Source organism: Sapajus apella, unplaced genomic scaffold, assembly GCF_009761245.1.
Source record: "Sapajus apella isolate SASKATOON/1434 unplaced genomic scaffold, GSC_monkey_1.0 scaffold17, whole genome shotgun sequence".
Taxonomy (NCBI): Eukaryota; Metazoa; Chordata; class Mammalia; order Primates; family Cebidae; genus Sapajus; species Sapajus apella.
This window is the reverse complement of record NW_022436957.1, coordinates 9,530,920-9,548,806: the sequence shown is the minus strand read 5'-3', so window position 1 is coordinate 9,548,806 and position 17,887 is coordinate 9,530,920. Positions and strand designations below refer to the sequence as shown.

The 17,887-nt window shown below is 40.0% G+C and overlaps 2 protein-coding genes across 14 annotated transcripts in view; one reads left to right on the top strand and one right to left on the bottom strand.

Annotated features, from left to right (window-relative positions):
• GPM6B (glycoprotein M6B) overlaps positions 1 to 10,579 on the top strand; it is a 162,114-nt gene extending 151,535 nt beyond the window's left edge. For 5 of the 8 annotated variants that reach the window (XM_032285925.1, XM_032285922.1, XM_032285924.1 and 2 more), the window contains 4 exons: positions 1,588 to 1,759; positions 4,094 to 4,167; positions 5,492 to 5,557; positions 8,503 to 10,579. In XM_032285925.1, coding sequence (XP_032141816.1) covers positions 1,588 to 1,759; positions 4,094 to 4,167; positions 5,492 to 5,557; positions 8,503 to 8,652 — 462 coding nt within the window. In that variant the 3' untranslated portion in view covers positions 8,653 to 10,579. Of the gene's footprint in view, positions 1 to 1,587; positions 1,760 to 4,093; positions 4,168 to 5,491; positions 5,558 to 6,993 lie in introns of all 8 variants that reach the window. The other 3 variants (XM_032285927.1, XM_032285926.1, XM_032285923.1) reach the window with 1 other exon arrangement.
• Positions 10,580 to 12,280: 1,701 nt separating this feature from the next.
• OFD1 (OFD1 centriole and centriolar satellite protein) overlaps positions 12,281 to 17,887 on the bottom strand; it is a 33,055-nt gene continuing 27,448 nt past the window's right edge. For all 6 annotated transcript variants that reach the window (XM_032285916.1, XM_032285917.1, XM_032285918.1 and 3 more), the window contains 4 exons: positions 14,213 to 14,367; positions 13,309 to 13,461; positions 12,738 to 12,805; positions 12,281 to 12,437 (listed from right to left, as the gene is read on the bottom strand). In XM_032285916.1, coding sequence (XP_032141807.1) covers positions 12,395 to 12,437; positions 12,738 to 12,805; positions 13,309 to 13,461; positions 14,213 to 14,367 — 419 coding nt within the window. In that variant the 3' untranslated portion in view covers positions 12,281 to 12,394. The remainder of the gene's footprint in view (positions 12,438 to 12,737; positions 12,806 to 13,308; positions 13,462 to 14,212; positions 14,368 to 17,887) is intronic.

The window sequence follows — 17,887 nt, the reverse complement described above, 5'->3', positions numbered from 1 at the left end:
ACTTATGCCTGGTCTGGCTTTAGTGAAACAACAGGGCAGAGGAAGCAATTAGATATGCAGTTGTCTCACGTGAGCCTCAGAGGGATGACTTTGAGCTCTGTCTGTCCTTTGTCCACAAGGAATTTCATTGTGGGCAAGTTGTGAGGGAGGGAGGTACCCTTATCTTTGGAGCTATCATGTTTAGGAATAGAATGGGAGGTATGCCTGTCCAGTTTCCAGCTTGACTTTTCCCTTTGGCTTAGTGATTTGGGGATGCTCTTTCGTAGTCCTGTCTGGGAGGCTTGTGCCCAGGAGATTACTGAGGAAGCAGCTCTGGACACTGGAGGCCACCGTGACAGGGCTAGCCCGCAGCAGAGCCCTCCGGGAGGGGACAGTAACCTTCCCTCTGGAGTCCTGGCTTCTGACAGAAGGGAAGGCTCACTGAAGCCAAGAACCACCAGCTCCCTCTGCTCAGGTCCCGTTTTCTTTTTGAAGGGGAAGAAAAAAAAAACCTAGTCTGGAGCAGCAGTGGGAGGAAGTGGGAGGTGAAACTGCTGAAATCTGCTTCTCTGAGTATTTTTGGAGATGCAAATGCTTCCTTGCAATGAAAGGGAAAGTGTCTTGTTTCTGCAGTTTCCTGGCATTGTGACCATCGGGGGTGGTCTCGAACCGCCCAGGTATCTCCTGTGGTGCAGAAAGTTAGGGGGGACCATCAGGTCTCCACCATTAGCTTATAAATAGAAAAGCCACACTAGCACTCCACACCCTCACCCACACCCCCTGTGAGTACACCGTCTGAGAACACAAATACTGTGTTTTTGAGGCCACCTTACAAAGCTCTCTGAAGAGTGGTCAAGGCAGAGGTCCTGAGGAAAGCCAAGCAAGTGGATTCTATTCTTTGGAATTGCCCACGGCAATGTGTGGGTGAACACCTGAAGCTTTTTCCCCAAGCCGTTGCTTTGCTTGCAAAGCTGCTGTGAATCTTAGAAACAAAACTAGAGGAAAATGAGAATTTTATAGATCATGCATTAAGCTTGTGTCCATGATTATTTGAAACTTTTGGTAACGTCAGATTCGGGAAACTAGCGAAGTTCTTTTTGAAAGAGGGCTTCTTATGGTAATTACTATTCTCTATGAGCCAACCTGTTATGAAAAATAAAGTTTTGAGAAATTAATATGAAGTTATAATTCCATGGTATATAGAATGCATCCAGAGTTGATGCCATGTTAAGTAGGATGCTCTGCATTTTCAGAACTGATACTTAAAAGGAGCACCTCTTGAGAGGCTTCCACTAATTAGCTCTGTGACCTTGGACTAGTGAGATCACCCCTTGGGGTCTCCTGTCCTTGTTGAATGACACAAAAGAGGCCCCGATGTTGCTTAGGGCACTCCAATTCTAGATCCTCTAGCTCTGGGGAGTGTGGCTGGCACTTACTTCCCCATGTTCCCCTGTGCTGGCTTTTCCTTCTTGCTGCCAATGCCGGGGCGAATGTTCCCATGATGTGTTCCACAGGTCAGTGTCGGGCCTGAAAATGCACAATCCTTCCACTCAGGGGACGCACCTACCTGTTTCAGTGATGATTGTCCATCCTCTCATTTCGCCCTAGTTTGTTTTCCTCACCTATGTGCTTGGAGTGGCCTGGCTGGGTGTGTTTGGTTTCTCAGCGGTGCCCGTGTTTATGTTCTACAACATATGGTCAACTTGTGAAGTCATCAAGTCACCGCAGACCAACGGGACCACGGGTGTGGAGCAGATCTGTGTGGATATCCGACAATATGGTACTTCCTGCTTATTTACCACCCCCCCCCCAAATTAATTATCTTGTGTTGCATATGTCTGGATCTTTATTATTACATGGGCATCCTTTTAATTGTTATGATCTGTTTCATCCCTTCTATTAGAGTAATTTTATAGTTTTCCCTTCAGCATGCTGTTTCCTGGGTGGAAATATCAGGGAGGCTTTTAGCTTGCTAGAAGGTGTCAAGATTTCGTTACATTTTCATGTTAAGTGTGTAGTAAAAGAAGCTTTTCATAATGTGAAACTACTTTATAATGTAGTTCAATCAAACACTTGGATCTCTGCTATAAAAAGATTATATATTTTTGTTTCAGTTTTATACATCCAACTTTCCATTCAAAATAATATTGCACACATTGTATAATTCAATGAATTTGTACATCCAACTCCTCAAATCTGGTCTTTTTAAAATGACCAACTGCTTAAACCTCATCTGTACTGAAAAATGCAACATTAGATTCAGACATATTTTAAAGTCATCAGAACATACTCTATAAAAATCGTCAGTTGTTGGAAACCAGTTCAAACATTTTCTAAAGAGCTAGATCCTTGTAATAGGGATGTAAGATTGGTTCATTGTGACAAGCCCCAGAAAAGACCATTGGCTCTTCCTGTCAATTAATTTGGGACTTGACTTCGCTGCTGAGTAAGAGGACAGCATCCTAAGGTAGGAGTCTAATTACTGCTTCCAGCCAGGATGGTAGGAAATCTTTTCTTGGCAGAAACAACCAGGGGGGAAGAAAGCTTTCATCAAAATTGAAGAGGAAATAACTGTCCTTCCAGAGCTTTTCTGGAAAGAGATGACTATTTCATTTTTGTTGCTTTTCTCATATGGCTTTAGTCTCAACATCTTACCTTACAACATAATACTAAATTTTCTTGAAACTGCCCATCAGACTAATCTCTTCTTACAAAGAATAAGGCTGAGCAACACTGTTCTTTTTGAAAGATCTAAAAACAGAGCCTAAAGTTGGCTGTTAAAGTATATCATTTCCCTATTCCTTAAAAATCAGTGTTTTGGGCTGGGCGCGGTGGCTCACGCCTGTAATCCCAGCACTTTGGGAGGCTGAGGCGGGTGGATCACGAGGTCAAGAGATCGAGACCATCCTGGTCAACACGGTGAAACCCCGTCTCTACTAAAACTACAAAAAATTAGCTGGGCATGGTGGCACGTGCCTGTAATCCCAGCTACTCAGGAGGCTGAGGCAGGAGAATTGCCTGAACCCAGGAGGCGGAGGTTGCGGTGAGCCGAGATCGCGCCATTGCACTCCAGCCTGGGTAACGAGCGAAACTCTGTCTAAAAAAAAAAAAAAAAAAAAAAAAAAAAAAATCAAAAATCAGTGTTTTGCCACAAATTTTTGGTAGTCAGCCATCTTTTTAAATCCTCTATATTTGCCTATTGATTGTTGAATTTACTGGTTTCACTGGCAGTTTGGGGTCATTTCCCATTCTTCTGAGGTATACAGATGTACTCTTGGCCTATGTCAAGGATGAAAGGAATAAGGACTTTTTTTTTCTTCTAATACTCCTTTCCTTACCTCCTAGAAGTGTTTAATATTTAAGCACAAACTTATGCTTTAAAGGGGGAAAAGCAGCAGCCCACTGGACAATTGTCACTGCAGAGCAGCCTCAGGGTTACAGTGAGAGAAATGACAGACTGTTTGTCCCACCCTCTGGGGTAAAGGACAGTAGCGTTTTTTTTTTAATTTCCAATTTTTCAGTCCTAAAGTATTTTCTAATACATTTATAAGACATAAAAATGAATATAAAAACAAAGTACAAATCCAGCATTTTTTATTAGATTCCCACAAACATAAATTACTCCATTTGCCATGAAAGGTCTGAGTGTATACTGGCAATTTTGGAACTTAACTCCTGGCGGGCCACTAACCAAGAGCTTGAACAGCAAGGCCACAGACCACAACATTCATGAAGAAATGTTTTTGACCTCAATGTGATAAAATGCTTTCTGAGTGGTTGTCCTGCAGTAACTATAGGGAAAGCCTGGCTTTGAAAATTAATCTTTACAAACATGAACTCCCAAATATGAACCCTCACTGAATAAAGCACAATTTGTAGGGGAAAAAATATCAGGCTATTCAAATCTCTTATGGACTAGTTGGCTTTGCTTTTGGCCTGTTGTCCAAATGGGGCTATTTATTCCAAAATGCTGTTCTGTAAACAGCAGATCCATCAATTCTTAATGAAGAACAGCCTACAATTACATTGTAACTAGCATCCAAAGTGGTGGGGTCTATTAAAAACATGAGGCACTACAGTTCGTACTAACATCCCATTGGGGTTCATTTTACAGGCATCATTCCTTGGAATGCATTCCCAGGAAAAATATGTGGCTCTGCCTTGGAGAACATCTGCAACACAAATGAGGTAAACTTATCACAGTTCAGAGGGCTCGTAAGAATAACCCTTGAGTATTAGGCTGAGAAAAAGGGCTCTCCTAGCTATAGAGAGAGCAAGAGAGATGGCTAAAATGCTATTAAGGAAAGCTCCTTGTTTAGATTCTTTAAGACTGAGCTATATGTAACCATCACTATTCAGCCATTTTCAACCTACAAAAATGGTCAGTTCAAATGGTCCAGTCCATTTGGTGAGGATCCTTAAGAAATGGAGGACTTTTCCTTTGGGCAATAATTTATAGGTGATCCCAAACCTACAAATCTAATAATACATCTAGATTCTTCTCACCTCTTTAGAAAGATTTCCAAAGTAGAACACGTGTCACAGAACAGATGTAAGTTAATTTTCATAGAGGAGTCCCTCTATTTCATAGAGGAATTTATGTATATACCCACTTTTTAATAAATGAGGCCACAGTTAATCATTTATGTTTCCGGAATGACTTGTTATTTCTGTTTTTCATTTATCCTTAATCGGGAGTATTTCCTAATACTTTGGTTTAAATTGTCTCAGCCCTAGAATATTCTTGAGTCATTGGCTTTTAACTGTTTATAAAGCGAAATTCTTAAATGCATTGGTAGGTGCTTGTGTATTTAAGAAAATCCTGGCCCGGCGTGCTGGCTCACGCCTGTAATCCCAGCACTTTGGGAGGCAGAGGTGGGCGGATCACCTGAGGTTGGGAGTTTGAGACCAGCCTGACCAACATGGGGAAACCCCATCTCTACTAAAAACCCAAAAATTAGCCAGGCATGGTGGTGCATGCCTGCAATCCCAGCTACTCCAGAGGCCGAGGCAGGACAATCGCTTGAACCTGGGAGGTGGAGGTTGTGGTGAGCTGAGATCACACCATTGCACTCCAGCCTGGGCGACGAGCAACACACACACACAAAATCCTGTCATGCTTTTAGAAAACAGTGAGTTACAGAAATAATCAGCTCCTACCGTATCCAGCTTGTCAATTTGTATATCCATAATATGCAGTGGCTTGAAGCAAGGGCTCCCTGCCTTAGCTGCACATTACAGCCATCAAGGCAGCACTATATATACTGATAGGTGAGGCCCAGCCCCTAGGTATTCAGATTTAATCAATTTGGGAGGCAGTCTGAGAATCAGAAAGTTTTTAAGGCTCCCCAGGCAATTCCACCATGAGTCCAGAGCACAAAGAGAAGGCAGGCCTGTGCCCAGTCTTGCAGAGAATAGTTGCAAAGGAGACAGATGAAGCAGCATCCCAGAATGAGTGGAGGCCATATCATTTCACATCAAATGCTTATGTTGGTGCCCTGTTCTTTTGTAGTTCTACATGTCCTATCACCTGTTCATTGTGGCCTGTGCAGGAGCTGGTGCCACCGTCATTGCCCTGGTGAGTAATAGCCCCAAGACCACCCTAGTCTAGCCCCCTCCCTCCAGCCTCTAAATGACAGATTTCCCTTCCAGCTTTTACCAGCCTATTGAAGCCAATGATTCTGGCACTCAACCTTGGTTAATTGGCACCTGTGTTAACTTACCACATGTAGTTTGCAGACAGTATTAGTTGGCTGCCTTGGCACCAATTGTAGGTGATGTAATTTGGACTCTGGAAAGAAGAGAGGGTATCAACACCTGTCAGCTAGGTCTAGCATATTACCTTGTTGCACTGAGCACTTAGCTTCAGGACTTTAGTCATAGACAAATGAAATGCTCACATGAGGCATTACCCATTTCTTTACCAAGGAATATTCATTTCCAAATGTAAATATGCACATATACATACATTTATATAGTCAGTCTCATTATACACAGTAGCTGTGTTTCATAAAGTCACCTCAAGCACTGAATGAGCAAATGGTGGACCACTGCTCCTAGGGAAAATACATGGCTAGGTTCCTGTGAGCCTCTGGTCACATCATTTTCATCCACCTATCAATCAACACAGCTTGTTTTGTGTGTTTCTGTGTAAATACATCTTATTTAATATATATTGTTGAGTCCTTAATATTGAATTCATGGCCAATAGCACTATCCCTCATGGCTCAACAAAGCTTCTCTAATGAATGTTTTCTCTGGTCAGGCAGTTTGCAACCTTCTTGCACTTAGGGACACTAGACAGCACTGCAACACTATGCTTAGGAGCCATTTTAAGCAGTAAAATCACCCAGAAAAGCACCAAAATGTGAGAAACGTGGCATTAAATATACTTTGAGTATACTTATTTACAGTCTGAGAGGTGAAACACGAAGGCAGAGTGTTGTCTGTTCAACCTCAGCTGGGAATGTGCATACTGGGCAACTCAACTTTCACTGCTCTGCACATGTCTGCTAATAACTGAAAGAAGTGCCTCAAGTATTATGGGTTACAAATGAATCTTAGCAAGTGGGCAGAGTCACAAATATGGAATCTACAAGTAATAAAAATCAACTGTATAAACACATGCTCTTATGTATGTTCATATACATGTAATTTTGGAGGGCTTGGTTTGTGATTTGAGGAAAACCAAGATTGGTAGAGCAAGGGGAAAATCTCGTCTGCTTGTAAATGAGTCATTCCCAGTTTTTCTGACTATTAAATCATTCTCTTCAAACACATCCAAGTCCTTTTAATAAACTTACTGAAGGCAGAACTAATCACTTAGATTGTACACGTGTGATGAGAAAAAGTTTGTGTGTGCCAGATAGGAAAACTGTCTCTCGTGATTTTAAGGGGGAAGAAAAGAAACATATTAGACTATGAGCAGGCACCCGTCCCCAGCCAAGTTTAGAAGTGTCATGGCATCGGCTCACTGCCTGTATCTTACTGTCCTGTTTTGTTCTCTTCCACCAGCTGATCTACATGATGGCTACTACATATAACTATGCGGTTTTGAAGTTTAAGAGTCGGGAAGATTGCTGCACTAAATTCTAAATTGCATAAGGAGTTTTAGAGAGCTATGCTCTGTAGCATGAAATATCACTGACACTCCAGACTAAAGCAGAGTCTAGGTTTCTGCAGTTTTGTTACAGTAATTTGTAAATAGCTTTTAGTATACTCATCTTGCATGGTAGATTAATAAGATGACTTACTGTACATGAATTACACAATAATGAGATCTGGCTATTTCCATATTTTGAAAAGGATTGAGTTATTTACTGACACTGGTGAGCATCCTTTGAAAAATATGTTCTCATACTTTAGAGAGCAGTATCTTTAAATGAAGTATTAACACTTTGGAATAATTACATTTTGTTATTTTTGATTGCTTGATAACCAGTTTCAATGATGAAAATGAAAAGGGCTGAAGATGAAATGGAAGAGAACTGTTTTAAGCTGGATTTTGTTTTGTCATACTCTTTCTGGAAAATACTTAGCAAATATTTTCTAAATTTAAAACAATTCTTTAATGATTTCATGGTTGACTACCAAATGACCGTCAAATAAGCCAGATGAAAATTTGAAGGAAAAAAAAAAAAGGATTTATATGTGGATAGTGTTTTTTTTTTCTTCACAACACAATCATTCCTTTAGAGCCCACGAAATTGGTAACCTTAAATTGTGTGTTTTGGTAAGTAGTAACTGTTTCCTCATAGCTAGTTCTCAAACTGCATGTAATATTTTAAAGGGAAGAGAAACTAGGCCTGGACATGAAGGTCTCAAATATGTTGAGATGGAAGTATGAACTATAAGGAACTTGAGATGTGGATTTATTTTGTAGGAAATAGGAAAATAAACAGGAAAGAACTGTTTGCTGCAAAGTGTAAAGAATGATACTGAGGATTTTTACATTTTATGAAATGAAATAATGGCATTTACAAAATGAAAAGTAGTTTCACAACTAAATTTTGTTAACAGACTGCATGCTTATACTTTTAATTTTGGTTTTGACATTTTTTTCCATGTTGACTATGTAGTTTATTTACTCAAAAATAAACATTGTTCATACTTTTAGGCCTTTGGGGGAATTGATTTTTATCCACAGGTAGAAAATGTGTTTGCACATACTACACTTATTTAAAATATACACTGTGTTCCTGAACTTCTGCATTGGTCTTTAAAATTACTCTCAAAATGGTAAAGCAGCACCCTCTCATATTTCATTTTTGCTTTTTCTTAACAATACCTTTGGCCATTTTTTTTTCCAGTTCACTATGTTTGTCTACTAACTTTTCTTCAGCCTTTTAATGCAAAGCCAACTAGTAGAGCATGCTTACAGGATCTGACAGCTCTGCTAGTAGAGAGAGTATTAATACAGAATAACCTTCGCCCCCTTTAAAGTCAAGTCCGTCTAATCTAACTAGCGCCTCGCTTTGCCTTCTCACATGCTCACTAGCCATCATGCTCACCCTTCTCTTCCAGATCCACTTCCTCATGATACTGTCTTCTAACTGGGCTTACTTAAAGGATGCGAGCAAAATGCAGGCTTACCAGGATATCAAAGCAAAGGAAGAACAGGAACTGCAAGATATCCAGTCTCGGTCAAAAGAACAACTCAATTCTTACACATAAATGTTTGCCAGAGTGTTTCAGCGACGTATTTACAGCTCTGACAAATCATCGGCTGCTCTGCAGTACAGATGTGTACCCCACCAAACTAATGTAGATGTACAAACACTTCACTGTCTGTCTCAAGCTGCTGGGATGTATCTCTAGGAAAACCTTCCAGTGGGTAAATCTTTTTCTTTAGAGCAAATATTGGAGGTTTCATGTTAGCCATTTTAAAAGGCAACACTTTGACAAAATGATCGTTCATACTTTGGGAATTTGTGGCATGTTCACATTTATTGCTAGAGCAATTCTAAGACACTCAATGGAATATGTCACTCTCTTTGATAGGGACCTGTGACATGCCAGCATCAAGGGGTAAGACCATAAATTCACATATTTTCGGACATCTGTCCTCTAAGTGTTATCTACATAGAAAACAAAATGGAATTTTATTTCATTTATGTAAAATGTGTGGTGTGAAGTTCCATTTCTGACAGCTGACATTTATTAAACTTTGGCTCAAAGTTAACATGATTCTTATGACTGACTTTTCAAAGTAGCTTTTCCCTCCCAAGTCTAGGACCCATTAATTTCCTGAGCCAATCACAACTATATTTTTCAATAATGCTAAAATTAGCTACAATCCTGCTGACCCTACTACAAAAGAATCTGACTCATTGACAAGCTTTCCAGAAATAATTTTGTAATAGCATTTTATCAAAATACTGATCCAGTTTTCATTATTTGTGGGAAATAAATGTCAGCTCTGCCTTAATGAGTATTTGCTTTAAATTTCTAAGAATTTATATCATAACCAGAGACCCAAATATCTTTCACAGAATTTTGTTCCATAAATGTTTTTCTTAAGAAGTGTTACCTTATTAAAATGACCGCCATTCTAAACCATTTTTCTGTGGTCTGGATAGTAAGTTTACAGTTTCATACCAACTATTGAAAACCTAATTGCAAATTGACCACAGACCTCTAACCTCCTACTTTTATAGACTTGAATACTTAAGTAATTTAAATTAGGGTTGGTTTTCATTTTTTCTTATCTAAATCTTAATTTCCTGGAATAATAAAGTTTGATGTTCAGCAAGGAAACTGCTTGAGTTTAAGCCATTTTCAAAAGAAACTTGCCTTCTACATTATTGTGTTCCAGAACATTAAGTGACTATAGGTACTGGGTATTAGTGATGGTAAACTTTGTGTTGTTCTTTATGAAATGATCCATATAACTATTGGGTGCATCAGTGCTTTTCAAAGGGGCTGCTTACTATAGGGTTAACTATGTATATTCGTTGTTAAGAGTTAACTTGTGGTTTGGCTGTTTCCTGGATTTTATAACATATACATGTGCAGAAATGTATTCAAATGAAAGGAAGCATACCTTTATCAAGATGCTATTAAAATTGAACATCAAGTATAATATTTCATTTGGATTCTTTTTTTTTTGGTTAATGCCTAAAAATGCCTATTTGGGATTTTTTTTTTTTTATGGAGACAAGCTCTCTTCTGTGTAGAACAGTTGTTCCAAAATAGCTTAGTGTTTTGTTTTCCTGTTGCATGACAGATTTAACTATTCTTTCCAGCAGTGGAGGTGCTGTCAGAGTCCAGTGTTCTAGAAGAGGCAGTGTCTAACGCCTAATTAATTTTACTTTTCTAATTCTGGTAGCTATTACCAGGAATTTTTGAAAGTTTTGTTTAAGTAGTCTAATATTTTTTATGTAAAGAGCATTAAATTTTGCTATGTATAAATTTTTGTAACCTAACAGTGAATCAATATTTTCTATCAGTGCCAAGGGCTTCCTGTAGTTCTATTCAAGTGTTACAATAAATATTTGTAGATAATAGTCAATACTTGTGTATGCTTATTTTAAAGATCTATTTAGGTGGAAATAGTTGTGGATGTACTAAGAGTAATGAAATAAAATTATAGCTTCATTCACTTGCCTTTTTACCATACATAAATCCTTTGTTCTCAGTATGGTGTCACTTTTGAATAATGTGCATAGTCAAGATTTCACGTTGGTATGGAACTCAAGTCTGAGTGTTGTTTTATTTCTGGCAAAAATCTCGCAATTTAATTAAATATTATAATCCACTGGGCTGTATTGGGCACAGAACTGCCACTAGCACTTCTGTAGTTCTCTGTATAAAGTAAGAATTTTTCTGACTAGTTTTTTTTTTTTTTAACAAATAAACACCATCTACCTATGACATCAACAGGGCTTAAACTTGGGCAAAGTAGAAACAAAATAAGGGCCTGTGTGCAGTTATTTTTCAAACCAAAAGTCTACTGAAAGATTCACTCAGGAATATAGAAAAACCTAGTTCTAACAGTTACTCTCTAGAGAAGCAGAGCTAAATATGTTACTTAGGATTTTATTTTATAATCTGCTTAAACTCGTATCTGTCAACATGATTACACATCTGATTCTCCGCATCTGACCTTTCTTAGTGAGGCCCAGCCTTTGTCACTATTGACACATGGCCATTCCTAAATGAGGTGCTGACTCTGGATCATCACCCTTTCATGCATGGCAGGAAAACAATCAGGAGCTCAATTAGTGTGCTATTTGTCACACTACTTAGTATCTTCTGTTTAAGTAGCATTTTGTGCAATTAAGTCACATGAGTCACCAGAGGAAACTGTAAATAATGATTAAAATCACAAGCATCCTCTTAATTATCCACAGTGATCCTGCCACAAAACCTAGGGCCCTCTAGAGGGCTGAGTAGAGATTTTCCAGTTCTGCCTTGTAAAACTTACTTAATTTTTAAGAGATAAAAATGAAGTCAATTATAGGGAAGGAGCCCAATCATTTAAAAACAAATGAAATACTTGAAGCCCATTCATTAAGTATGAGGACCAAAGGTTCCACAATCAAGATGCTATCTCAGTCTGTTCCTGCTGCCAGAACAAAATACCTTAGACTGGGTAACTTATAAAAACCAGAAATGTATTACTTACAGTTTTAGAGGCTGGAAAGTCCAAGATCAAGGAACTGGGAGGTTGGACGTCTAGTAAAGGCCCGGTCTCTGCTTCCAAGATGGTGCCTTGTTGCTGTGTTCTCCAGGGGGGACCAGTGCAGTGTCTTCAAATGGTGGATGGGCAAAAGGGCCTACCTAGCTAGTTCCATTGAGCCCTTTTATAAGGTCACTAATGCCACTCTTAGTCACCTCTGAAAGGCCCCACCTCTTAATTCCCCCCACCTCCAGTGTGATAGAACTAAATTCCAACTTATAAATTTTGGAGGGACACATACATTCAAATAACAGATGTCAAAAGTAAAGACCAGAGGCAATATCTTACTATTTCTAATGCCTAGAAAAATCTGTTTTTCTGTTCAGGGAGAAAACAGGACTGGGCTGGGAAAAACAACCTCCTGTTTTACAGGTGGCAGCCCAACTTTGGAGAGGAAAGAACACAGCTTAAACTTTCAAAATGTAAGCCTGGAGTTGACCAATAAGATATGTTATACCCATTTAAAAATTTAAGACAAAAATAAGGAGGTTAAAAAAAAAAACACCAGCTCCTTTTAGTATAATGAATGAGAAATTCTATGACTGGAGAAGGGGTTTCACTTGACTATTCTTGGTTCATATACTCCAGTATCAAATATAATTATGGAAAAAAAACCCCACACTGGATTATGCACATTTTTATTGAGAGTTTTGTCTGATGATAAACATTTACAAAGGAGTAAATGTTACGTAACTTCTCATGGTATGTAAGTTAGAAGCTGGGCAGCAAACACAGTTACCAAGAGTCATCTGGTTCTTCATGAGAAAAGCCTGTTAAACTAAATTAGGGAAAGAGAAAAATTTAAATATAAAAATTAAAAAAATTTGTGTCAAGTTTATTTGGCATCTTCATAATGTTCTCAATTCCTTCCCTGGGGGAGGGGAGGGGTTTCTGCCCTAGCTTACAATTTATATGAGAATCAATTTCTCAAGTTAAAAAACGCAATTGTTTTTATAGTTAGTCATTTTGACTGATTCAATAACTTATTTACAGGCAGTCTCAAACATTTAGCCATTTCTCTTGGCTGACAAAATGAGCAATGTTTGTGTATGAAACAGTGTGTGGGGAAACCAGGTACCTTTCGACTTTGTCACTAGATTGCAGCGTGTCCACTGGGGAGCCTTCTTGGACCATCTTTTTTGAGCTCTGATTACATAGGGGAGGGAGGGGGAAGAATTTTGAAATTAGATATGCATTAATTTTATGAAATACTTTTAAGAACCATTTTTGAAATATATAAAAGTCTAAAAAAGAGGTGACTTTTAAACATGAAATTTAAGCAAGTACATCAAAATAAACTATAGGGTATGCATTTAACACCCATAATACTTCAAACTTATATAAAATATTAATGTCAGTACTAATGCATCTGCTATATGATAGATCTTTCTTGTTCTTAAAATAATGAGCCACCCCAACTTTACAAACGAAAATTTCTGAAATCTGTTACCTTACGCAAAAAAGCTATGAATTTTCATCAAAGGAGTAATATATTTAAAAGACTCAACGTTACATTTGAACTTTGGATTTTCTATACTTTTCACTTTTTTGTCTTCAACGGGGAAGACAGATTCCTGTCTTAAGAAGTTAAAACACGGAAGGCCTGGGTGTCCCCTACCCACAGATTGCCCTGTCCATGGCATTGGCACCTTATCTGCCATCTCCTGGTCTTTCTCCTGCTGGATGATTTTCATGTATTTCTCTAGAGGATTTTCACTGTGAGCAGATTTGTCTTTCATTTCTTGATTACTCATTTCTAATTCATTTTCCATTTCAATCTTCACTGATTCTTCAATCACCCTCTATAAAACAGGCACCAAAACAAAATACACAGATACGTTTGAAAAACTTTTAAGTGTTTAAAAAATGCACTAATATAATCCCAATCCTTCCAGTACAGCCTGTATGCCAGAGAACTAAGTCATTGCTATCATCAAAGGAAGACAAATATGTCATTTGAATGAATGGATTAGTCTGCAAGTATCCTAGGCTTTAGATTTGAATTAACCAGGAGTCCAAGGACCATCCTATGTTAGAGTAATTGAAGCAAGCCTTAGCAGGTGTGTTAAGTGGACACAGTAATCCATCTGCTAGGACCAGAATGGGGACACAGAAGGCAAGAAGAGAACTAAAAGAAGGAGGGGGGCAGTGTGTGCCCCAGGAAGCAACTGTGGACTGGCAGCCACCTCTTCCCTTGGGTTCTTCTAGTCCCAGCTAGCTGATATTGACAGCCTCTTTAAACCCTGTTTTCAAAGCAAAGTTCTGCAGCAAACCACAGTCTACCTTCTTTACAGGCTTGTTTTAAGGATCAGATGAGAATGTATAAAAACTACCTTCAAAAACTATCCTTTACTACAAAACTCCTAAGCTGCACAATTGGATGCAGCCTTTCTCACTGCTTGTAAGACAAGGAGAGGAGGGGGTGCCTTTTTAGGCACCTGCCTCTCTGACTTTGGACACCAATTGACTCCCCTCCCTGAGCTCAATGTACTTAAGAAAGGCATACAATGGAGCAACCAGTACAGAGAATCAAGTCATATTTATTATTATTACCCTTTCCTGATCCAGTTTTTCTAGTTCTCTTCGTCCCCTTTCTAAAATTTCTTGTAGGTTACTCTGCCTTCTTTCTTCTCTCTGCCTTCGTTCTTTCACTTGCTGTTCCCATATTTTCTCTTCTTCCTTTTCATCAATTTGTTTCTGATCTACACCTAATAGGACAGAAAATAAAGAGTATCTTCCAGTATCAGACTGTTTAAATGAATGTAGGACCAGTCTGCAGGAGTCCTTGCTAAGGCCCACGGAGACTCTGCTTGGCTTTTAGTTGACTCTCTGACCTGCTTCAAGTCACTGTTTCATTTTCACTGACTTCAAGCCCCCAACTCCTTGAACTGCACCCTACTTCACTTGACTGAGGCAAATACAAGTCACCCTCACCATGACCAACTCCAACTGTCCTTCCTTCATGTCACATGTTCTCATCCTCTTCCAGATCTCCTCACTTCTTTTCCAAGGCAATCCCTGCATTTCTGCCTCTGCCTTTGATTATAATCCCTCTCCTGTCTTTAGGACCCTGACTGAGCCATGAATCCCTGTTTCTGTACACACTAGTTTTAGAACTCTTACTCCCATAAAGCTGCTCACATGTGTCCTACCCCAACAAAACAGAACAGAAATCATCCCACTGCCCTCCCCCGGCCATTCCAGCCATCTCACTGTTCATTCCCCACTTCCTCCAAACTGACAGCAGCGCTTCCTGGGGTTTTAGTGATCACTTGTATATGGATCCCTTCCATATCTTTTCCTCTACTCCTGGTGTCTCTCCCTAGCCTCTCTCCATATTTCAGATAGTTCCCTGCCATCCACATGGGGAAACCCCACAGCACCAGCTTCCTCCCAGGCATGATCATTCCAGTCCTTTGATCATGCTCTTTCTACCCTCCATCCACTCAGCCACCAGCACTCGCAGGTTCACATACTCTGTTCTGTGGCTGCAACGGGCCCTTCTCACCATCTCCCTGGACTACTGAAACAGCCCAGTCAAGGCTCTCCCTGCAGCCAGTCTCTGCCTTCCAACAACCTGGCGGCCATCTGCACCAGGCATTTCCTCAGGGGAAGATGTGGATCTAGAGTCCAATGCCATGGTAGTTGGGCTCTGACAATATGCCTTTTTCTTCCCAGATAGATTTCCTACATCACTACCAACTTTGTACTAGAAATATTTCATCCGTACCAACCCACTCACTGGGGCCTAGCCATGGCTGTATCTTCCTTGCTCGGCATTTGCCTTCACTGTCTCCTCAGCCTGTAGCACTCTCTTCCTCTCACAAAGCCTACAATGCTATTCAAGACCCGACTGAAATGCCACCTCCTCCTTATTCCTGAAGTGACAAGTAACCACTCCAGCATCTTACTTGCATGATGTCTTGTACCTGCTTTGTCAAAAACAAGTACTCGTTTCTTTCATTTCTACTCCTTCCAGGCAAGGCCCCTATTTTAATTACTTGTCTGTTCCCTCTGCCTCTTGGCACAGGTCCCTACATCTCAAAGGTTTAATTAGACCCCAGTCCCAGAGACAATTATGCTGACCTTTCTCTTCTGGCTCTGACCCATAACCTACATTTTTTTTTTTTTTTAAACCCAAGCAATGCTAATAAGCAGAAAAATTCATAAGTTCAGCAGAGGACCTTGAATCTTTTTGCTGAGTCTTGTTCTAAAGTCATCAGCAAGAGCTGAGTTTTACTAATAGGAGAGAAGCAACAGTTTCTTCTCTCTCCCCCCTCATCTCTTCTGAATCCTTCTCATGAAATTAAAATACCAGAGGAGACAGCTGATCAATTCCACAGGCAGAAATGCAACTTCCTCCTTGCTAGAAGAAAAAATGGTTACTCCTAAAAAAGATCGCTTTCTTATATGGAATAGCAATCTCAAAATAGGAATGCTGCTTAAGCAACAATTAAAAAATAAAGAGGAAGAGTGACCTGCTTCTCTGCTCTGGTGTGTATTTTGTAACTGCAGGGTGGTATACAGAAACCTCTTTGGACATGAAAGGAAAGAAAGGAAGCATGTCCACTGGGCACCTCCTAGACACCAAATTTCAGCCTTTCTGAATTCCTTTTATGCCCAGATGAAGAGGTGAAATGATGAATATAATGATTTCTCAATAGCCAAAATGTTACTTGCCATGCTGCTTAATAATTTTTAAAGGCAGTAGTATTATAATCTAAATTCCATCTCAGAAGCAGAACACCTAGTTACTCAGTTGATTTCCCTTACCCTAGCACATATTTGTATTCCCTCACTCAGGTCTGTGCCAAACGGCTGCCTGTAGACACTCCCTCTCGTGGCCACGGTCCCTGCCCAGCTGCTGCAGCCCCTCCCTGCTGCAGTCGTGAGTGATGGTTTGCTGACTATCTGCCTCCCCCACTAGAAATCCAGGAAGGCGAGGGCTTGGGCTATATGCTCAGCCCCGAGCAAAGTGCCTAGCAGAGATAAGGCTCTAAACCAAGTCTCACTGAGTGCTTTCCAAAGCAGATTTACTATGAAATCAGCAAAATCACCCTCTCAAAATCTCTTGCCTCTTTCAGTAATTCTACACATTCCTGAGTACCATGACTAAAACCAAGAAACTACTAACAAGAGGTTTTGGATATGTTTTGGGTATGATGTTTTTCCAATGTTTGGGAGGGACTAAGAGGTGGCTTTACTTGAGAAAATTCCTTTGAGATTTGAGGATTAAACACTAGTCCAAGAAGAAAAGGACCTGGCTGTTGGCTGAGCCCTGGAACAAATCACAAAGCTCCTACAGCTCTCTTCCCATCTCCCTCCACCCTCAGTGAGGGAAGTGGGTAATCTGGAGGAAAAGAGGAAAGAGAAAGTGAGCCAGACAAGAGGAATCTGATGGCCAGTTTTCCTCCAGTGCTAAGCTAACTCAGCATCACAGCATTTCCAAAGATTGAAATACAAAGCTTTTCTGTCCTAATTTGTTTTTTTTGTTTTTTTTTTTTTTTTTGGGAGACGGAGTTTCACTCATGTTACCCAGGCTGGAGTGCAATGGCACGATCTCGGCTCACCGCAACCTCCGCCTCCTGGGTTCAGGCAATTCTCCTGCCTCAGCCTCCTGAGTAGCTGGGATTACAGGCACGCGCCACCATGCTCAGCTAATTTTTTGTATTTTTAGTAGAGACGGGGTTTCACCGTGTTGACCAGGATGGTCTCGATCTCTTGACCTCGTGATCCACCTGCCTCGGCCTCCCAAAGTGCTGGGATTACAGGCTTGAGCCACCGCGCCCGGCATGTCCTAATTTCTTAAGACACGAAGGAAACAAGTAGATAGAAAAAGAAATAATATTTAAATGTTACAATTACATTAAAGATATATGATGGGAGTTAACTCTTATTTCAGTTTTTCACCGTGATTTCCCAAGAAATAAGGCTCCCATGGAATAGCTTTTGCAGAAGAGTCTTGGGGAAAAGTCCACCTACTATGCCAGACACTGAAGATTTAATGGAAACACTCTGTAAGCAACTGGCCTGGGGAGCCTAAATGAGAAGCCTTTCCTTGTAATGCGTCCTTTCCTTAGCACTGTCTTGACATGTTCACATGGGAATTCAGAAATGTCATTAACAATATAATGACACTATAACCCTCAACCCAAGATTTTCACTAATTTACACCTACAAGAAGACCTCAGTGACACATGAAATAATTCACAGAGCACACGGACTGGT